The sequence below is a fragment of the Oncorhynchus keta genome, chromosome 20 (genome assembly GCF_023373465.1).
Source record: "Oncorhynchus keta strain PuntledgeMale-10-30-2019 chromosome 20, Oket_V2, whole genome shotgun sequence".
Lineage (NCBI taxonomy): Eukaryota > Metazoa > Chordata > Actinopteri > Salmoniformes > Salmonidae > Oncorhynchus > Oncorhynchus keta.
Window position 1 is genome coordinate 39,225,021 of NC_068440.1, and position 22,764 is coordinate 39,247,784.

Sequence of the window (22,764 nt, forward strand, 5' to 3'; positions counted from 1 at the left end):
TGGCCTTGATTGGATCCTCAGGCATTTAGGTTCGTTCCTTTGTGTTTTCTTACTGTGGCCTTGATTGGATCCTCAGGCATTTAGGTTTGTTCCTTTGTGTTTTCTTACTGTGGCCTTGATTGGATCCTCAGGCATTTAGGTTCGTTCCTTTGTGTTTTCTTACTGTGGCCTTGATTGGATCCTCAGGCATTTAGGTTTGTTCCTTTGTGTTTTCTTACTGTGGCCTTGATTGGATCCTCAGGCATTTAGGTTTGTTCCTTTGTGTTTTCTTACTGTGGCCTTGATTGGATCCTCAGGCATTTAGGTTCGTTCCTTTGTGTTTTCTTACTGTGGCCTTGATTGGATCCTCAGGCATTTAGGTTTGTTCCTTTGTGTTTTCTTACTGTGGCCTTGATTGGATCCTCAGGCATTTAGGTTCGTTCCTTTGTGTTTTCTTACTGTGGCCTTGATTGGATCCTCAGGCATTTAGGTTTGTTCCTTTGTGTTTTCTTACTGTGGCCTTGATTGGATCCTCAGGCATTTAGGTTCGTTCCTTTGTGTTTTCTTACTGTGGCCTTGATTGGATCCTCAGGCATTTAGGTTCATTCCTTTGTGTTTTCTTACTGTGGCCTTGATTGGATCCTCAGGCATTTAGGTTTGTTCCTTTGTGTTTTCTTACTGTGGCCTTGATTGGATCCTCAGGCATTTAGGTTCGTTCCTTTGTGTTTTCTTACTGTGGCCTTGATTGGATCCTCAGGCATTTAGGTTCGTTCCTTTGTGTTTTCTTACTGTGGCCTTGATTGGATCCTCAGGCATTTGGTTTGTTCCTTTGTGTTTTCTTAGGTTTGTTCCTTTGTGTTTTCTTACTGTGGCCTTGATTGGATCCTCAGGCATTTAGGTTTGTTCCTTTGTGTTTTCTTACTGTGGCCTTGATTGGATCCTCAGGCATTTAGGTTTGTTCCTTTGTGTTTTCTTACTGTGGCCTTGATTGGATCCTCAGGCATTTAGGTTTGTTCCTTTGTGTTTTCTTACTGTGGCCTTGATTGGATCCTCAGGCATTTAGGTTTGTTCCTTTGTGTTTTCTTACTGTGGCCTTGATTGGATCCTCAGGCATTTAGGTTTGTTCCTTTGTGTTTTCTTACTGTGGCCTTGATTGGATCCTCAGGCATTTAGGTTTGTTCCTTTGTGTTTTCTTACTGTGGCCTTGATTGGATCCTCAGGCATTTAGGTTTGTTCCTTTGTGTTTTCTTACTGTGGCCTTGATTGGATCCTCAGGCATTTAGGTTTGTTCCTTTGTGTTTTCTTACTGTGGCCTTGATTGGATCCTCAGGCATTTAGGTTTGTTCCTTTGTGTTTTCTTACTGTGGCCTTGATTGGATCCTCAGGCATTTAGGTTTGTTCCTTTGTGTTTTCTTACTGTGGCCTTGATTGGATCCTCAGGCATTTAGTTCGTTTTTTCTTACTGTGGCCTTGATTGGATCCTCAGGCATTTAGGTTTGTTCCTTTGTGTTTTCTTACTGTGGCCTTGATTGGATCCTCAGGCATTTAGGTTTGTTCCTTTGTGTTTTCTTACTGTGGCCTTGATTGGATCCTCAGGCATTTAGGTTCGTTCCTTTGTGTTTTCTTACTGTGGCCTTGATTGGATCCTCAGGCATTTAGGTTTGTTCCTTTGTGTTTTCTTACTGTGGCCTTGATTGGATCCTCAGGCATTTAGGTTCGTTCCTTTGTGTTTTCTTACTGTGGCCTTGATTGGATCCTCAGGCATTTAGGTTTGTTCCTTTGTGTTTTCTTACTGTGGCCTTGATTGGATCCTCAGGCATTTAGGTTTGTTCCTTTGTGTTTTCTTACTGTGGCCTTGATTGGATCCTCAGGCATTTAGGTTTGTTCCTTTGTGTTTTCTTACTGTGGCCTTGATTGGATCCTCAGGCATTTAGGTTTGTTCCTTTGTGTTTTCTTACTGTGGCCTTGATTGGATCCTCAGGCATTTAGGTTTGTTCCTTTGTGTTTTCTTACTGTGGCCTTGATTGGATCCTCAGGCATTTAGGTTTGTTCCTTTGTGTTTTCTTACTGTGGCCTTGATTGGATCCTCAGGCATTTAGGTTTGTTCCTTTGTGTTTTCTTACTGTGGCCTTGATTGGATCCTCAGGCATTTAGGTTTGTTCCTTTGTGTTTTCTTACTGTGGCCTTGATTGGATCCTCAGGCATTTAGGTTCGTTCCTTTGTGTTTTCTTTGACTGTGGATTGGATCCTCAGGCATTTAGGTTTGTTCCTTTGTGTTTTCTTACTGTGGCCTTGATTGGATCCTCAGGCATTTAGGTTTGTTCCTTTGTGTTTTCTTACTGTGGCCTTGATTGGATCCTCAGGCATTTAGGTTTGTTCCTTTGTGTTTTCTTACTTACTGTGGCCTTGATTGGATCCTCAGGCATTTAGGTTTGTTCCTTTGTGTTTTCTTACTGTGGCCTTGATTGGATCCTCAGGCATTTAGGTTTGTTCCTTTGTGTTTTCTTACTGTGGCCTTGATTGGATCCTCAGGCATTTAGGTTCGTTCCTTTGTGTTTTCTTACTGTGGCCTTGATTGGATCCTCAGGCATTTAGGTTTGTTCCTTTGTGTTTTCTTACTGTGGCCTTGATTGGATCCTCAGGCATTTAGGTTCGTTCCTTTGTGTTTTCTTACTGTGGCCTTGATTGGATCCTCAGGCATTTAGGTTTGTTCCTTTGTGTTTTCTTACTGTGGCCTTGATTGGATCCTCAGGCATTTAGGTTTGTTCCTTTGTGTTTTCTTACTGTGGCCTTGATTGGATCCTCAGGCATTTAGGTTCGTTCCTTTGTGTTTTCTTACTGTGGCCTTGATTGGATCCTCAGGCATTTAGGTTTGTTCCTTTGTGTTTTCTTACTGTGGCCTTGATTGGATCCTCAGGCATTTAGGTTAATTCCTTTGTGTTTTCTTACTGTGGCCTTGATTGGATCCTCAGGCATTTAGGTTTGTTCCTTTGTGTTTTCTTACTGTGGCCTTGATTGGATCCTCAGGCATTTAGGTTCGTTCCTTTGTGTTTTCTTACTGTGGCCTTGATTGGATCCTCAGGCATTTAGGTTCGTTCTTTGTGTTTTCTTACTGTGGCCTTGATTGGATCCTCAGGCATTTAGGTTCGTTCCTTTGTGTTTTCTTACTGTGGCCTTGATTGGATCCTCAGGCATTTAGGTTCGTTCCTTTGTGTTTTCTTACTGTGGCCTTGATTGGATCCTCAGGCATTTAGGTTTGTTCCTTTGTGTTTTCTTACTGTGGCCTTGATTGGATCCTCAGGCATTTAGGTTCGTTCCTTTGTGTTTTCTTACTGTGGCCTTGATTGGATCCTCAGGCATTTAGGTTTGTTCCTTTGTGTTTTCTTACTGTGGCCTTGATTGGATCCTCAGGCATTTAGGTTCGTTCCTTTGTGTTTTCTTACTGTGGCCTTGATTGGATCCTCAGGCATTTAGGTTTGTTCCTTTGTGTTTTCTTACTGTGGCCTTGATTGGATCCTCAGGCATTTAGGTTTGTTCCTTTGTGTTTTCTTACTGTGGCCTTGATTGGATCCTCAGGCATTTAGGTTTGTTCCTCTGTGTTTTCTTACTGTGGCCTTGATTGGATCCTCAGGCATTTAGGTTCGTTCCTTTGTGTTTTCTTACTGCGGCCTTGATTGGATCCTCAGGCATTTAGGTTCGTTCCTTTGTGTTTTCTTACTGCGGCCTTGATTGGATCCTCAGGCATTTAGGTTTGTTCCTTTGTGTTTTCTTACTGTGGCCTTGATTGGATCCTCAGGCATTTAGGTTCGTTCCTTTGTGTTTTCTTACTGTGGCCTTGATTGGATCCTCAGGCATTTAGGTTTGTTCCTTTGTGGCCTTGATTGGATCCTCAGGCATTTAGGTTTGTTCCTTTGTGTTTTCTTACTGTGGCCTTGATTCTTTAGGTTTGTTCCTTTGTGTTTTCTTACTGTGATTGGATCCTCAGGCATTTAGGTTCGTTCCTTTGTGTTTTCTTACTGTGGCCTTGATTGGATCCTCAGGCATTTAGGTTCGTTCCTTTGTGTTTTCTTACTGTGGCCTTGATTGGATCCTCAGGCATTTAGGTTTTGTTTTCTTACTGTGGCCTTGATTGGATCCTCAGGCATTTAGGTTTGTTCCTTTGTGTTTTCTTACTGTGGCCTTGATTGGATCCTCAGGCATTTAGGTTCGTTCCTTTGTGTTTTCTTACTGTGGCCTTGATTGGATCCTCAGGCATTTAGGTTCGTTCCTTTGTGTTTTCTTACTGTGGCCTTGATTGGATCCTCAGGCATTTAGGTTTGTTCCTTTGTGTTTTCTTACTGTGGCCTTGATTGGATCCTCAGGCATTTAGGTTAATTCCTTTGTGTTTTCTTACTGTGGCCTTGATTGGATCCTCAGGCATTTAGGTTTGTTCCTTTGTGTTTTCTTACTGTGGCCTTGATTGGATCCTCAGGCATTTAGGTTCGTTCCTTTGTGTTTTCTTACTGTGGCCTTGATTGGATCCTCAGGCATTTAGGTTCGTTCCTTTGTGTTTTCTTACTGTGGCCTTGATTGGATCCTCAGGCATTTAGGTTTGTTCCTTTGTGTTTTCTTACTGTGGCCTTGATTGGATCCTCAGGCATTTAGGTTCGTTCCTTTGTGTTTTCTTACTGTGGCCTTGATTGGATCCTCAGGCATTTAGGTTTGTTCCTTTGTGTTTTCTTACTGTGGCCTTTATTGGATCCTCAGGCATTTAGGTTCGTTCCTTTGTGTTTTCTTACTGTGGCCTTGATTGGATCCTCAGGCATTTAGGTTCGTTCCTTTGTGTTTTCTTACTGTGGCCTTGATTGGATCCTCAGGCATTTAGGTTTGTTCCTTTGTGTTTTCTTACTGTGGCCTTGATTGGATCCTCAGGCATTTAGGTTTGTTCCTTTGTGTTTTCTTACTGTGGCCTTGATTGGATCCTCAGGCATTTAGGTTTGTTCCTTTGTGTTTTCTTACTGTGGCCTTGATTGGATCCTCAGGCATTTAGGTTTGTTCCTTTGTGTTTTCTTACTGTGGCCTTGATTGGATCCTCAGGCATTTAGGTTTGTTCCTCTGTGTTTTCTTACTGTGGCCTTGATTGGATCCTCAGGCATTTAGGTTCGTTCCTTTGTGTTTTCTTACTGCGGCCTTGATTGGATCCTCAGGCATTTAGGTTCGTTCCTTTGTGTTTTCTTACTGCGGCCTTGATTGGATCCTCAGGCATTTAGGTTTGTTCCTTTGTGTTTTCTTACTGTGGCCTTGATTGGATCCTCAGGCATTTAGGTTTGTTCCTTTGTGTTTTCTTACTGTGGCCTTGATTGGATCCTCAGGCATTTAGGTTCGTTCCTTTGTGTTTTCTTACTGTGGCCTTGATTGGATCCTCAGGCATTTAGGTTTGTTCCTTTGTGTTTTCTTACTGTGGCCTTGATTGGATCCTCAGGCATTTAGGTTCGTTCCTTTGTGTTTTCTTACTGTGGCCTTGATTGGATCCTCAGGCATTTAGGTTCGTTCCTTTGTGTTTTCTTACTGTGGCCTTGATTGGATCCTCAGGCATTTAGGTTCGTTCCTTTGTGTTTTCTTACTGTGGCCTTTTGGATCCTCAGGCATTTAGGTTTGTTCCTTTGTGTTTTCTTACTGTGGCCTTGATTGGATCCTCAGGCATTTAGGTTTGTTCCTTTGTGTTTTCTTACTGTGGCCTTGATTGGATCCTCAGGCATTTAGGTTCGTTCCTTTGTGTTTTCTTACTGTGGCCTTGATTGGATCCTCAGGCATTTAGGTTTGTTCCTTTGTGTTTTCTTACTGTGGCCTTGATTGGATCCTCAGGCATTTAGGTTCGTTCCTTTGTGTTTTCTTACTGTGGCCTTGATTGGATCCTCAGGCATTTAGGTTTGTTCCTTTGTGTTTTCTTACTGTGGCCTTGATTGGATCCTCAGGCATTTAGGTTCGTTCCTTTGTGTTTTCTTACTGTGGCCTTGATTGGATCCTCAGGCATTTAGGTTTGTTCCTTTGTGTTTTCTTACTGTGGCCTTGATTGGATCCTCAGGCATTTAGGTTTGTTCCTTTGTGTTTTCTTACTGTGGCCTTGATTGGATCCTCAGGCATTTAGGTTTGTTCCTCTGTGTTTTCTTACTGTGGCCTTGATTGGATCCTCAGGCATTTAGGTTCGTTCCTTTGTGTTTTCTTACTGCGGCCTTGATTGGATCCTCAGGCATTTAGGTTCGTTCCTTTGTGTTTTCTTACTGCGGCCTTGATTGGATCCTCAGGCATTTAGGTTTGCTCCTTTGTGTTTTCTTACTGTGGCCTTGATTGGATCCTCAGGCATTTAGGTTTGTTCCTTTGTGTTTTCTTACTGTGGCCTTGATTGGATCCTCAGGCATTTAGGTTCGTTCCTTTGTGTTTTCTTACTGTGGCCTTGATTGGATCCTCAGGCATTTAGGTTTGTTCCTTTGTGTTTTCTTACTGTGGCCTTGATTGGATCCTCAGGCATTTAGGTTCGTTCCTTTGTGTTTTCTTACTGTGGCCTTGATTGGATCCTCAGGCATTTAGGTTCGTTCCTTTGTGTTTTCTTACTGTGGCCTTGATTGGATCCTCAGGCATTTAGGTTTGTTCCTTTGTGTTTTCTTACTGTGGCCTTGATTGGATCCTCAGGCATTTAGGTTTGTTCCTTTGTGTTTTCTTACTGTGGCCTTGATTGGATCCTCAGGCATTTAGGTTTGTTCCTTTGTGTTTTCTTACTGTGGCCTTGATTGGATCCTCAGGCATTTAGGTTTGTTCCTTTGTGTTTTCTTACTGTGGCCTTGATTGGATCCATTTAGACCTGGGTTTCTGTAAGCAGTTGGCATCAAACTGGAAATACTCAACACTTTACTGACTTGACTGATTGATTGGCTGATTGATCATCTCCATAGATGTTGCCACTGGTAACCTACTGGACCTGGAGGAACTGACTCATGTTGCCGTGGTTCTGGAAACCAATGGCAACGAGGAGTTCAAGGTGGACAACCACACTGCTCCCGATAACAACAACACTGTCTGGGTACGTCTCAAATTATCCATCAACCGTTTATCTCTACACTTAGAATGAAATGGGAGGAAATATTTTAGCTACAAAAACAAATCTTTCTTTATCTTTCTTTCTCTTTTGCGCTCTCGCTCTCCTTCCTCTCTTTCTTGCAGGAAATTGAGGAAGACTTGGATGAGGCTTTTTCTAGGTAAGACACTCGTCCTGAATGTATCTGTTGTCGATAAGCCCCCACTAGTCTGGATCTTCTTGTTGCTGCTTGACCACAGAAATCAACTCATTTGATTTGCTCAGATCAGATTTCTCTGAACTTGATTGCAGCTTTTGGTGATTGTGGCTCTGTAGCTCCATCTAGGGAATGAGCCACAGACGTACAGGTTAGAATAGAGAAATGGTCAGAGAGGTAGAGAGAACAGGGTTGGAAATACCTCATAAATTCCAATTCTTGAATTTGAATTGAGTAGTAAACAGGATAAATAATTGAAATTACAATTTGAATTAAATGAAATGGAATTCAATTCAATTCAAATGCCTCTTCTATTCTATATTGGGTGTAGTCTATACAAATATAAATTAAAAATATTGTTATATTCTTAAGTTATTTAATTAATCATTTTCATATTGTTCAATAAAGAAGCCAAACAAATGAAATGTTTGGTGGAAACTATTCTAAGCACTAATGTTAAAATAATATATGAACATTGTTTCCAGAGAAAAGCGATATATTCTTTGGTATCTGGAAGTGTGATCGGTCAGATTCAATGAAACTCATGTTCTATGGCCGAGTGAAAGTTCTGTAAAGTGCACTGAATTCAATTCTACTTCATGTCACTCAAATTCTACATCCTGTGGGATGTGGCCGATTTTGAATTTAAACTAATGAGTTGAATGGGAGTGGATTCCAAAATTCTGAATCGAATCCAACCTTGAGAGTCAAAAACAGACAGAAAATGGAGTGTATGAGTGTATGAGTGAAGGAAGGAAGGAAGGAAGGAAGGAAGGAAGGAAGGAAGGAAGGAAGGAAGGAAGGAAGAGCGAGAGAGAGAGAGAGAGAGAGAGAGAGAGAGAGAGAGCGAGAGAGAGAGCGAGAGAGAGAGCGAGAGAGAGAGCGAGAGAGAGCGAGAGAGAGAGAGAGCGAGAGAGCGCGAGAGAGAGAGAGCGAGAGAGCGCGAGAGAGCGAGAGCGAGAGAGAGCGAGAGAGAGCGAGAGAGCGAGAGAGAGCGCGAGAGAGAGCGAGAGAGAGAGCGAGAGAGAGCGAGAGAGAGAGCGAGAGAGAGAGAGCGCGAGAGAGAGAGCGCGAGAGAGAGAGCGCGAGAGAGAGAGCGCGAGAGAGAGAGCGCGAGAGAGAGAGAGAGAGAGAGAGCGCGAGAGAGAGCGCGAGAGAGAGCGAGAGAGAGCGCGAGAGAGAGAGCGCGCGCGAGAGAGCGAGAGAGAGCGCGCGAGAGAGCGCGAGAGAGAGCGCGCGAGAGAGCGCGAGAGAGAGCGCGCGAGAGAGCGCGAGAGAGAGAGAGAGAGAAGCTCCACCGCCCCTCCTTAATCCTGCCCCGTTTGTTGTCTCTCCAGCCCCAGGCTGAATACCTATGAGTCGTCTCCAGGTAAACCGTGCCCTTAACCAACACAATCATAATCCAGTCTACTGACCCAACCATAAACACTCCTTGTGCAACCAGTACCAGCCTTCTGTGTATGTTCTGACCCCTTCCATTCATGTTTTGTGACTGTGTTGATGTTCAGTAACTTCCTGTGTGTCTCAACTCCCATCAGACCCAATATCTCATGTGCTCCATGTATATACATGTGTAGGACCCACTGTTGTTCGTACGTACAGCATCAGTTCACATCTGACTGGGATCATTCAAGTTCCGCTGGTCCGCTATGGTGGAGCACGTCAGGGGTTAGACGGGGTTTAGAATCACTCAGTTTATTACCCAGAATGCATCAGTGTTGTAATTGTGATTTAATTCACACAGCCCTGTGGGTTTATGCATTCCTCAGTTAGGATACAAACTACTGGACATTAACCCTTAGTTCAGGGGAGAGTAACAGACTACAGACTCTCCCTTTCAGTAGGATACAAACTACTGGACATTAACCTTTAGTTCAGGGGAGAGTAACAGACTACAGACTCTCCCTTTCAGTAGGATACAAACTACTGGACATTAACCTTTAGTTCAGGGGAGAGTAACAGACTACAGACTCTCTCTTTCAGTAGGATACAAACTACTGGACATTAACCTTTAGTTCAGGGAGAGTAACAGACTACAGACTCTCCCTTTCAGTAGGATACAAACTACTGGACATTAACCTTTAGTTCAGGGGAGAGTAACAGACTACAGACTCTCCAAACTACTTTCAGTAGGATACAAACTACTGGACATTAACCTTTAGTTCAGGGGAGAGTAACAGACTACAGACTCTCCTTTCAGTAGGATACAAACTACTGGACATTAACCTTTAGTTCAGGGAGAGTAACAGACTACAGACTCTCTCTTTCAGTAGGATACAAACTACTGGACATTAACCCTTAGTTCAGGGGAGAGTAACAGACTACAGACTCTCCCTTTCAGTAGGATACAAACTACTGGACATAAACCTTTAGTTCAGGGGAGAGTAACAGACTACAGACTCTCCCTTTCAGTAGGATACAAACTACTGGACATTAACCCTTAGTTCAGGGGAGAGTAACAGACTACAGACTCTCCCTTTCAGTAGGATACAAACTACTGGACATTAACCTTTAGTTCAGGGGAGAGTAACAGACTACAGACTCTCTCTTTCAGTAGGATACAAACTACTGGACATAAACCTTTAGTTCAGGGGAGAGTAACAGACTACAGACTCTCTCTTTCAGTAGGATACAAACTACTGGACATTAACCTTAGTTCAGGGGAGAGTAACAGACTACAGACTCTCTCTTTCAGTAGGATACAAACTACTGGACATTAACCTTTAGTTCAGGGAGAGTAACAGACTACAGACTCTCCCTTTCAGTAGGATACAAACTACTGGACATTAACCTTTAGTTCAGGGGAGAGTAACAGACTACAGACTCTCCCTTTCAGTAGGATACAAACTACTGGACATTAACCTTTAGTTCAGGGAGAGTAACAGACTACAGACTCTCCCTTTCAGTAGGATACAAACTACTGGACATTAACCTTTAGTTCAGGGGAGAGTAACAGACTACAGACTCTCCTTTCAGTAGGATACAAACTACTGGACATTAACCTTTAGTTCAGGGGAGAGTAACAGACTACAGACTCTCTCTTTCAGTAGGATACAAACTACTGGACATTAACCTTTAGTTCAGGGGAGAGTAACAGACTACAGACTCTCCCTTTCAGTAGGATACAAACTACTGGACATAAACCTTTAGTTCAGGGGAGAGTAACAGACTACAGACTCTCCCTTTCAGTAGGATACAAACTACTGGACATAAACCTTTAGTTCAGGGGAGAGTAACAGACTACAGACTCTCTCTTTCAGTAGGATACAAACTACTGGACATTAACCTTTAGTTCAGGGGAGAGTAACAGACTACAGACTCTCTCTTTCAGTAGGATACAAACTACTGGACATTAACCTTTAGTTCAGGGGAGAGTAACAGACTACAGACTCTCCCTTTCAGTAGGATACAAACTACTGGACATAAACCTTTAGTTCAGGGGAGAGTAACAGACTACAGACTCTCCCTTTCAGTAGGATACAAACTACTGGACATTAACCTTTAGTTCAGGGGAGAGTAACAGACTACAGACTCTCTCTTTCAGTAGGATACAAACTACTGGACATAAACCTTTAGTTCAGGGGAGAGTAACAGACTACAGACTCTCCCTTTCAGTAGGATACAAACTACTGGACATTAACCTTTAGTTCAGGGGAGAGTAACAGACTACAGACTCTCCCTTTCTTTCAGTAGGATACAAACTACTGGACATTAACCTTTAGTTCAGGGAGAGTAACAGACTACAGACTCTCCCTTTCAGTAGGATACAAACTACTGGACATTAACCTTTAGTTCAGGGGAGAGTAACAGACTACAGACTCTCCTTTCAGTAGGATACAAACTACTGGACATAAACCTTTAGTTCAGGGAGAGTAACAGACTACAGACTCTCTCTTTCAGTAGGATACAAACTACTGGACATTAACCTTTAGTTCAGGGGAGAGTAACAGACTACAGACTCTCTCTTTCAGTAGGATACAAACTACTGGACATTAACCTTTAGTTCAGGGAGAGTAACAGACTACAGACTCTCTCTTTCAGTAGGATACAAACTACTGGACATTAACCTTTAGTTCAGGGGAGAGTAACAGACTACAGACTCTCTCTTTCAGTAGGATACAAACTACTGGACATAAACCTTTAGTTCAGGGAGAGTAACAGACTACAGACTCTCAGACTCTTAGTTCACAGACTCAGACCTCTTTCAGTAGGATACAAACTACTGGACATAAACCTTTAGTTCAGGGGAGAGTAACAGACTACAGACTCTCTCTTTCAGTAGGATACAAACTACTGGACATTAACCTTTAGTTCAGGGAGAGTAACAGACTACAGACTCTCTCTTTCAGTAGGATACAAACTACTGGACATAAACCCTTAGTTCAGGGAGAGTAACAGACTACAGACTCTCTCTTTCAGTAGGATACAAACTACTGGACATTAACCTTTAGTTCAGGGAGAGTAACAGACTACAGACTCTCTCTTTCAGTAGGATACAAACTACTGGACATTAACCTTTAGTTCAGGGGAGAGTAACAGACTACAGACTCTCTCTTTCAGTAGGATACAAACTACTGGACATTAACCTTTAGTTCAGGGGAGAGTAACAGACTACAGACTCTCTCTTTCAGTAGGATACAAACTACTGGACATTAACCTTTAGTTCAGGGGAGAGTAACAGACTACAGACTCTCCCTTTCAGTACTGGACATAAACCTTTAGTTCAGGATACAAACTACTGGACATTAACCTTTAGTTCAGGGGAGAGTAACAGACTACAGACTCTCTCTTTCAGTAGGATACAAACTACTGGACATTAACCTTTAGTTCAGGGAAGAGTAACAGACTACAGACTCTCTCTTTCAGTAGGATACAAACTACTGGACATAAACCTTTAGTTCAGGGGAGAGTAACAGACTACAGACTCTCCCTTTCAGTAGGATACAAACTACTGGACATAAACCTTTAGTTCAGGGGAGAGTAACAGACTACAGACTCTCTCTTTCAGTAGGATACAAACTACTGGACATAAACCCTTAGTTCAGGGGAGAGTAACAGACTACAGACTCTCTCTTTCAGTAGGATACAAACTACTGGACATTAACCTTTAGTTCAGGGGAGAGTAACAGACTCTCAGACTCTCTCTTTCAGTAGGATACAAACTACTGGACATTAACCTTTAGTTCAGGGGAGAGTAACAGACTACAGACTCTCTCTTTCAGTAGGATACAAACTACTGGACATTAACCCTTAGTTCAGGGGAGAGTAACAGACTACAGACTCTCTCTTTCAGTAGGATACAAACTACTGGACATTAACCTTTAGTTCAGGGGAGAGTAACAGACTACAGACTCTCTCTTTCAGTAGGATACAAACTACTGGACATTAACCTCTTAGTTCAGGGTTCAGAGTAACAGACTAACAGAACAGACTCTCCCTTTTCAGTAGGATACAAACTACTGGACATTAACCTTTAGTTCAGGGGAGAGTAACAGACTACAGACTCTCTCTTTCAGTAGGATACAAACTACTGGACATTAACCTTTAGTTCAGGGGAGAGTAACAGACTACAGACTCTCCCTTTCAGTAGGATACAAACTACTGGACATTAACCTTTAGTTCAGGGAGAGTAACAGACTACAGACTCTCCCTTTCAGTAGGATACAAACTACTGGACATTAACCTTTAGTTCAGGGGAGAGTAACAGACTACAGACTCTCCCTTTCAGTAGGATACAAACTACTGGACATTAACCTTTAGTTCAGGGAGAGTAACAGACTACAGACTCTCCCTTTCAGTAGGATACAAACTACTGGACATTAACCTTTAGTTCAGGGAGAGTAACAGACTACAGACTCTCTCTTTCAGTAGGATACAAACTACTGGACATTAACCTTTAGTTCAGGGGAGAGTAACAGACTACAGACTCTCTCTTTCAGTAGGATACAAACTACTGGACATTAACCTTTAGTTCAGGGAGAGTAACAGACTACAGACTCTCTCTTTTCAGTAGGATACAAACTACTGGACATTAACCTTTAGTTCAGGGGAGAGTAACAGACTACAGACTCTCCCTTTCAGTAGGATACAAACTACTGGACATTAACCTTTAGTTCAGGGGAGAGTAACAGACTACAGACTCTCTCTTTCAGTAGGATACAAACTACTGGACATAAACCTTTAGTTCAGGGGAGAGTAACAGACTACAGACTCTCTCTTTCAGTAGGATACAAACTACTGGACATAAACCCTTAGTTCAGGGGAGAGTAACAGACTACAGACTCTCTCTTTCAGTAGGATACAAACTACTGGACATTAACCTTTAGTTCAGGGGAGAGTAACAGACTCTCAGACTCTCTCTTTCAGTAGGATACAAACTACTGGACATTAACCCTTAGTTCAGGGGAGAGTAACAGACTACAGACTCTCCCTTTCAGTAGGATACAAACTACTGGACATAAACCTTTAGTTCAGGGGAGAGTAACAGACTACAGACTCTCTCTTTCAGTAGGATACAAACTACTGGACATTAACCCTTAGTTCAGGGGAGAGTAACAGACTACAGACTCTCCCTTTCAGTAGGATACAAACTACTGGACATTAACCTTTAGTTCAGGGGAGAGTAACAGACTACAGACTCTCTCTTTCAGTAGGATACAAACTACTGGACATTAACCTTTAGTTCAGGGGAGAGTAACAGACTACAGACTCTCTCTTTCAGTAGGATACAAACTACTGGACATTAACCTTTAGTTCAGGGGAGAGTAACAGACTACAGACTCTCTCTTTCAGTAGGATACAAACTACTGGACATAAACCTTTAGTTCAGGGGAGAGTAACAGACTACAGACTCTCTCTTTCAGTAGGATACAAACTACTGGACATTAACCTTTAGTTCAGGGGAGAGTAACAGACTACAGACTCTCTCTTTCAGTAGGATACAAACTACTGGACATTAACCTTTAGTTCAGGGGAGAGTAACAGACTACAGACTCTCTCTCTTTGGACATTAACAGTAGGATACAAACTACTGGACATAAACCTTTAGTTCAGGGGAGAGTAACAGACTACAGACTCTCTCTTTCAGTAGGATACAAACTACTGGACATTAACCCTTAGTTCAGGGGAGAGTAACAGACTACAGACTCTCCTTTCAGTAGGATACAAACTACTGGACATTAACCTTTAGTTCAGGGGAGAGTAACAGACTACAGACTCTCTCTTTCAGTAGGATACAAACTACTGGACATTAACCTTTAGTTCAGGGGAGAGTAACAGACTACAGACTCTCTCTTTCAGTAGGATACAAACTACTGGACATTAACCTTTAGTTCAGGGGAGAGTAACAGACTACAGACTCTCTCTTTCAGTAGGATACAAACTACTGGACATTAACCTTTAGTTCAGGGGAGAGTAACAGACTACAGACTCTCCCTTTCAGTAGGATACAAACTACTGGACATTAACCTTTAGTTCAGGGGAGAGTAACAGACTACAGACTCTCTCTTTCAGTAGGATACAAACTACTGGACATTAACCCTTAGTTCAGGGGAGAGTAACAGACTACAGACTCTCTCTTTCAGTAGGATACAAACTACTGGACATAAACCTTTAGTTCAGGGGAGAGTAACAGACTACAGACTCTCCTTTCAGTAGGATACAAACTACTGGACATTAACCTTTAGTTCAGGGAGAGTAACAGACTACAGACTCTCTCTTTCAGTAGGATACAAACTACTGGACATTAACCTTTAGTTCAGGGGAGAGTAACAGACTACAGACTCTCCCTTTCAGTAGGATACAAACTACTGGACATTAACCTTTAGTTCAGGGAGAGTAACAGACTACAGACTCTCTCTTTCAGTAGGATACAAACTACTGGACATTAACCTTTAGTTCAGGGGAGAGTAACAGACTACAGACTCTCTCTTTCAGTAGGATACAAACTACTGGACATTAACCTTTAGTTCAGGGGAGAGTAACAGACTACAGACTCTCTCTTTCAGTAGGATACAAACTACTGGACATTAACCTTTAGTTCAGGGGAGAGTAACAGACTACAGACTCTCTTTTCAGTAGGATACAAACTACTGGACATTAACCTTTAGTTCAGGGGAGAGTAACAGACTACAGACTCTCTCTTTCAGTAGGATACAAACTACTGGACATAAACCTTTAGTTCAGGGGAGAGTAACAGACTACAGACTCTCTCTTTCAGTAGGATACAAAAACTACTGGACATTAACCTTTAGTTCAGGGAGAGTAACAGACTACAGACTCTCCCTTTCAGTAGGATACAAACTACTGGACATAAACCTTTAGTTCAGGGGAGAGTAACAGACTACAGACTCTCCCTTTCAGTAGGATACAAACTACTGGACATTAACCTTTAGTTCAGGGGAGAGTAACAGACTACAGACTCTCTCTTTCAGTAGGATACAAACTACTGGACATAAACCTTTAGTTCAGGGGAGAGTAACAGACTACAGACTCTCTCTTTCAGTAGGATACAAACTACTGGACATTAACCTTTAGTTCAGGGGAGAGTAACAGACTACAGACTCTCCCTTTCAGTAGGATACAAACTACTGGACATTAACCTTTAGTTCAGGGAGAGTAACAGACTACAGACTCTCTCTTTCAGTAGGATACAAACTACTGGACATTAACCTTTAGTTCAGGGAGAGTAACAGACTACAGACTCTCTCTTTCAGTAGGATACAAACTACTGGACATTAACCTTTAGTTCAGGGGAGAGTAACAGACTACAGACTCTCCCTTTCAGTAGGATACAAACTACTGGACATTAACCTTTAGTTCAGGGGAGAGTAACAGACTACAGACTCTCTCTTTCAGTAGGATACAAACTACTGGACATTAACCCTTAGTTCAGGGGAGAGTAACAGACTACAGACTCTCTGTACAACTCTCTCTGGAGGTTGTAGCTTTGTGTTATTGTTTCTGAAGTGCCCCAAAAAACGTTACAATTGCGTTGACTGACACACAACAACAAAAAAGACTGACATGAAGGCAGACTGAATACACACAGTCCTTTCTACCTAAATACCCGCTAAATAATGTTTTATTGTTGGAAAAAACACTGAATAACCGACAAGATACCAAAAATCATAGCAAAATGCTAATAACATAAGCTAATGATGTCAAATCAATTGATATCAAAGTCATTGAATCATCTGCAATCCATCCCTCAATGTGTGTTTTCTTCACACATTGCCTCTTAATGTTGTAGTTCTCAAAGAAATGTTTTCTCCCTCTCTAACCCCACCTCAGATTCTTTCAATTTCAGTCTCCCCTCTCTCTTCTCTATCTCCCCCCCCTCTCCCCACCCCTCTCTCTTCTCTTCTCTCTTCTTCCTCTCTCTTCTCTCTCCTCCCCCTCCCCACCCCTCTCTCTTCTCTCTCTTCTCTTCTCTATCTCCCCCCTCTCCCCACCCCTCACTCTTCTTCTCTTCTCTTCTCTTCTCTTCTCTTCTCTTCTCTCTCTTCTTCTTCCTATCTCCCCCCCCTCTCCCCACCCCTCACTCTTCTCTCTCTTCTCTTCTCTTCTCCCCCTCTCCCCACCCCTCTCTTCTCTCTCTCTCCCCTCTCTCCCCACCCTCTTTCTTCTTTCTCTTCTCTTCTCTTCTCTTCTCTTCTCTTCTCTCTCTTCTTCCTCTCTCTCTCTCTATCTCCCCCTCTCCCCACCCCTCTCTCTCTCTTCTCTTCTCTCTCTTCTTCCTCTCTCTTCTCTATCTCTCCTCACCCCTCTCTCTTCTCTCTGTCCCCCCCTCTCCCCATCCCTTGCTCCAATCGATAACCCTGCTCTTCTCCCTTCCCATCTCTCCCCCCTCCAGACTGGCGGTATCCCGTACTAACCCCCAGGTCTTGGACATTGGGGTGACCCCCCAGGATTGGCTGATAGAACCTGACTGGGCCAATGGGAACACACCCAACAAGAACAGGACCAATAAGAACACATCAAACAATAATACCACCAATGGGAACGACTTCTTTGGCTTCTGATCGACCACCAGAGGGCGACCAAGAGGCACAGCCTTTTGAGTCTTTGGCCCAATCCCAAATCAACCGCTAGGCCCGATGATGGAACTATACTATATTGTGTGCACCTGTCAAGTCCTCTCAGATCTCCACCAGGACACAGGGTCTAGGGGTCGATTTGGGTTTGGGCCATAGAAGAGTTGCCTTTGGTTCCATTCCAAACCGATCCCTTGCCTCTGTCCTTGTTCCCTAGTTGACTCCCTCCCCCTTATAGATCTGAAAGGACTGAATAGGGTCAGAGCTTTGGTTGAGATTCTATCATATTGTAGATATACATGGGGTCGCCAGGAAGAGTCTATGGGTAGACGCTAGGGATTATGGGTAGACGCTAGGGATTATGGGTAGGGGATTACGGGTAGACGCTAGGGATTATGGGTAGACGCTAGGGATTATGGGTAGATGCTAGGGATTATGGGTAGACGCTAGGGATTTGATTTGGTACCCTATATATTTTTATAAACTGGGTGCTTCAAGCCCTGAATGCTGATTGGCTGAAAGCCGTGGTATATCAGACCATATACCACAGGTTTAACAAAACATGTATTTTTACTGCTCTAATTACGTTGGTAACCAGTTTTTTAATAGCAATAAGGCACCTCAGGGGTTTTGTGATATATGGCCAATATACCACGGCTAAGGGCTGTATACCGGCGCTCCAAATTGCGTTGCGTACATAAGAACAGCCCTTCGCCGTGGTATATTGGCCATATATTGCCCCCCTTGGCCTTATTGCTCAAATATACCGCTCTGTTTGTTAGCCTGGTTTACTTTTGGTCTTTCATTTACTGCAGTAGTAGATAGTAGTACTATTTGGACTCTAATCAGTATTATTTTTTCTATGTGTGTGTATCTTGCGTTGGTTATAATCACGCATCATGAGATGTGTGATTGTCAGATGTATATTTAAGTCATAAGGCCAGAGGAGGTGTGGTATATGCCCAATATAATATGCCCAATATACAGTCTGATATACCACGGCTGTCAGCCAATCAGCATTCAGAGCTCGAGCCACCCAGTTTTGAGATTTGGAGTTAAACCAGTCTTCATCTGTCACAGTAAATATTTATTATATATAAGATATATATATATATAGTATTGAACATAAATACTCTCTGTACCATAAAGACCAAGCAAGACAATACATTTAGGTACTCCTTACGTTCTGTGGTTATATTGGGCATGCATTCTCTGACATACTAGAGTCTGGTTCAGTTGCCATGAAAACAGGAGAAAGCACTTTTGAAAAAGAGGTACTCCCTGAATTTCTTTCCAACTTGTTGGAAACTATTTCTTCTGTTTTGTGCCTGCCTACTTAACGTGACCCAGGAAAGTGATGTACTGTAGTAAATTCCTTTCTGACCAGTTTCACCTTGTTCTCTCTACCCTTATGTCCAATGGACCAATGCCCCATGTAATACTGTGTACCAGCTGAACTTTAAATAACATTTTTTGTTGTTGTTATGTATATGAAATTAAACAGTTGTTTGGTCTTCTTCTAGTAGGAAAATGATGTTTTCTGTTTCATAATGACATTGTTGTAAATTCCCCAGGTTTTTTTCAGAAATCCTTGTTTGGAATATTCCGGAATATCCTGCTTGTTCAGGGAATCCTCCACATCGGGATTTCTGCGAGGAAGAAAAAACTTGAATAGTTACCGGAACGTTGTAAGCCTAGTCGCTGCTAATGCTATATCATTACACATACAGTTTAAACCTAGTCTCTGCTAATGCTATATCATTACACATACAGTTTAAACCTAGTCTCTGCTAATGCTATATCATTACACATACAGTTTAAACCTAGTCTCTGCTAATGCTATATCATTACACATACAGTTTAAACCTAGTCTCTGCTAATGCTATATCATTACCCATACAGTTTAAACCTAGTCTCTGCTAATGCTATATCATTACACATACAGTTTAAACCTAGTCTCTGCTAATGCTATATCATTACACATACAGTTTAAACCTAGTCTCTGCTAATGCTATATCATTACACATACAGTTTAAACCTAGTCTCTGCTAATGCTATATCATTACACATACAGTTTAAACCTAGTCTCTGCTAATGCTATATCATTACACATACAGTTTAAACCTAGTCTCTGCTAATGCTATATCATTACACATACAGTTTAAACCTAGTCTCTGCTAATGCTATATCATTACACATACAGTTTAAACCTAGTCGCTGCTAATGCTATATCATTACACATACAGTTTAAACCTAGTCGCTGCTAATGCTATATCATTACACATACAGTTTAAACCTAGTCTCTGCTAATGCTATATCATTACACATACAGTTTAAACCTAGTCTCTGCTAATGCTATATCATTACACATACAGTTTAAACCTAGTCTCTGCTAATGCTATATCATTACCCATACAGTTTAAACCTAGTCTCTGCTAATGCTATATCATTACACATACAGTTTAAACCTAGTCTCTGCTAATGCTATATCATTACACATACAGTTTAAACCTAGTCTCTGCTAATGCTATATCATTACACATACAGTTTAAACCTAGTCTCTGCTAATGCTATATCATTACACATACAGTTTAAACCTAGTCTCTGCTAATGCTATATCATTACACATACAGTTTAAACCTAGTCTCTGCTAATGCTATATCATTACACATACAGTTTAAACCTAGTCTCTGCTAATGCTATATCATTACACATACAGTTTAAACCTAGTCTCTGCTAATGCTATATCATTACACATACAGTTTAAACCTAGTCTCTGCTAATGCTATATCATTACACATACAGTTTAAACCTAGTCTCTGCTAATGCTATATCATTACACATACAGTTTAAACCTAGTCTCTGCTAATGCTATATCATTACACATACAGTTGAAGTCAGAAGTTTACATACACTTAGGTTGGAGTCATTTAAAACTCGTTTTTTCAACCACTCCACAAATTTCTTGTTAACAAACTATAGTTTTGACCAGTCGGTTAGGACATCTAACAATGACACAAGTCATTTTTCCAACAATTGTAAACAGATTTCACTTACATATCACTGTATCACAATTCCAGTGAGTCAGAAGTTTATATACACTAAGTTGACTGTGCCTTTTAAACAGCTTGGAAAATTCCCAAAAATGTAATGGCTTTAGAAGCTTCTGATAGGCTAATTGACATAATTTGAGTCAATTGGAGGTGTACCTGTGGATGTATTTCAAGGCCTACCTTCAAACTCAGTGCCTCTTTGCTTGACATCATGGGAAAATCAAAAGAAATCAGCCAAGACCTTAGAAAAAAATTGTAGACCTCCACAAGTCTTGTTCAAATGCCTGAAGGTACCACGTTCAACTGTACAAACAGTAGTACATTAAGTATAAACACCACGGGACCACGCAGCTGTCATACCGCTCATGAAGGAGATGTGTTCTGTCTCCTAGAGATTAACTTACTTTGGTGAGAAAAGTGCAAATCAATACCAGAACAACAGCAAAGGACCTTGTGAAGATACTGGAGGCAACAGGTACGAAAGTATCTATATCCACAGTAAAACGAGTCCTGTATCGACATAACCTGAAAGGCCGCTCAGCAAGGAAGAAGCCACTGCTCCAAAACCGCCATAAAATAGCCGGACTACGGTTTGCAACTGTACATGGGGACAAAGATTGTACTTTTTGGAGAACTGTCCTCTGGTCTGATGAAACAAAAATAGAACTGTTTGGCCATAATGACCATCGTTATGTTTGGAGGGAAAAGGGTGAGACTTGCAAGCCGAAGAACGCCATCCCAACCGTGGAGAGCGGGGGTGGCAGCATCATGTTGTGGGGGCGCTTTGCTGCAGGAGGGACTGGTGCACTCCACAAAATAGATGGCTTCATGAGGAGGAAAATTATGTGGTTATATTGAAGCTCAACATGTCAAGGCATCAGTCAGAATGTATGCACACATGACTGACTAAAGTCTGCTAAATGGCATATATATATATATTGAAGCAACATGTCAAATGGATCTTCCAAATGGGTCTTCCAAATGGACAATGACCCCAAGCATACTTCCAAAGTTGTGGCAAAATGGCTTAAGGACAACAAAGTTACGGTATTGGAGTGGCCATCACAAAGCCCTGACCTCAATCCTATATAAAATTTGTGGGCAGAACTGAAAAAGCGTTTGCGAGCAAGGAGGCCTACAAACCTGACTCAGTTACACCAGCTCTGTCAGGAGGAATGGGCCAAAATTCATCCAACTTATTGTGGGAAGCTTGTGGAAGGCTACCTGAAACATTTGACCCAAGTTAAACAATTTAAAGGCAATGCTACCAAATACTAATTGAGTTTATGTAAACTTCTGACCCACTGGGAATGTGATGAAAGAAATAAAAGCTGAAATAAAAAATTCTCTCTACACTCCACATTCTTAAAATAAAGTGGTGATCCTAACTGACCTAAGATGGATTTTTTTTACTAGAATTAAATGTCAGGAATTGTGAAACTGAGTTTAAATGTATTTGACTAAGGTGTATGTAAACTTCTGACTTCAACTATATAAAGGACTGAAAATGCAGAATATTTTTCACCAGAGGGTGGCAGCAGTGTACCACATCATTCCACCACTGGTTACATCTCAATAGTCTTAGTAGCTTCCTCCCTCCTCTCCTCTCTCTCCTCCTGTCTTCTCTCCTCTGTCTCCTCCTGTCTTCTCTCCTCCCTCCTCTCCTCTCTCTCCTCCCTCCTCTCCTCTCTTCTCTCCTTCCTCCTCTCCTCTCTCTCCTGTCTTCTCTCCTCCCTCCTCCTCTCTCTCCTCCTGTCTTCTCTCCTCCCTCCTCCTCTCTTCTCTCCTTCCTCCTCTCCTCTCTCTCCTGTCTTCTCTCCTCTCTCTCCTCCTGTCTTCTCTCCTCTGTCTCCTCCTGTCTTCTCTCCTCTCTCCTCCTTTTCTTCTCTCCTCCTCTCTTCTCTCCTCCCTCCTCTCCTCTCTCTCCTCCTGTCTTCTCTCCTCCCTCCTCTCCTCTCTCTCCTCCTGTCTTCTTTCCTCTCTCCTCCTGTCTTCTCTCCTCTCTCCTCCTGTCTTCTCTCCTCCCTCCTCTCCTCTGTCTCCTCCTGTCTTCTTTCCTCTCTCCTCCTGTCTTCTCTCCTCTCTCCTCCTCTCTTCTCTCCTCTCTCCTCCTCTCTTCTCTCCTCCCTCCTCTCCTCTCTCTCCTCCTGTCTTCTCTCCTCCCTCCTCTCCTCCTGTCTTCTCTCCTCCCTCCTCCTCTCTTCTCTCCTCCCTCCCTCCTCTCCTCTCTCTCCTCCTGTCTTCTCTCCTCCCTCCTCTCCTCCTGTCTTCTCTCCTCTCTCCTCCTCTCTTCTCTCCTCCCTCCTGTCTTCTCTCCTCCCTCCTCTACTCTCTCTCCTCCTCTCTTCTCTCCTCCCTCCCTCCTCCCTCCTCTCCTCTCTCTCCTCCTCTCTCCTCCCTCCTCTTCAGCGCTGAACTGACAACACTAGT

At 42.4% G+C, this 22,764-nt stretch overlaps 1 protein-coding gene and 1 long non-coding RNA gene across 29 annotated transcripts in view; one reads left to right on the top strand and one right to left on the bottom strand.

The window, feature by feature from the left end:
* Positions 1 to 17,640, top strand: part of ldlrap1a (low density lipoprotein receptor adaptor protein 1a) — a 50,067-nt gene extending 32,427 nt beyond the window's left edge. The window contains exons 7-9 of the mRNA XM_035760775.2: positions 6,909 to 7,036; positions 7,177 to 7,211; positions 17,101 to 17,640. Of these exons, the coding sequence (XP_035616668.2) occupies positions 6,909 to 7,036; positions 7,177 to 7,211; positions 17,101 to 17,269 (332 nt within the window). The 3' untranslated portion in view covers positions 17,270 to 17,640. The remainder of the gene's footprint in view (positions 1 to 6,908; positions 7,037 to 7,176; positions 7,212 to 17,100) is intronic.
* Positions 9,500 to 16,459, bottom strand: LOC127910006 (uncharacterized). 28 transcript variants are annotated; one of them, XR_008073506.1, is made up of 6 exons: positions 14,573 to 14,881; positions 13,284 to 14,065; positions 11,998 to 12,068; positions 10,747 to 10,817; positions 10,605 to 10,675; positions 9,500 to 9,827 (listed from the first exon to the last, which is right to left on the bottom strand). It is a non-coding gene; the product is annotated as an uncharacterized LOC127910006 (long non-coding RNA). The 28 variants fall into 28 exon arrangements; XR_008073505.1 differs by lacking the exon at positions 10,747 to 10,817 and adding an exon at positions 11,315 to 11,385; XR_008073501.1 differs by lacking the exon at positions 9,500 to 9,827 and adding exons at positions 12,790 to 12,860; positions 12,931 to 13,001 and having other exon boundaries at positions 10,415 to 10,817; positions 11,998 to 12,566; positions 13,640 to 14,065.
* Positions 17,641 to 22,764: the final 5,124 nt, after the last annotated feature.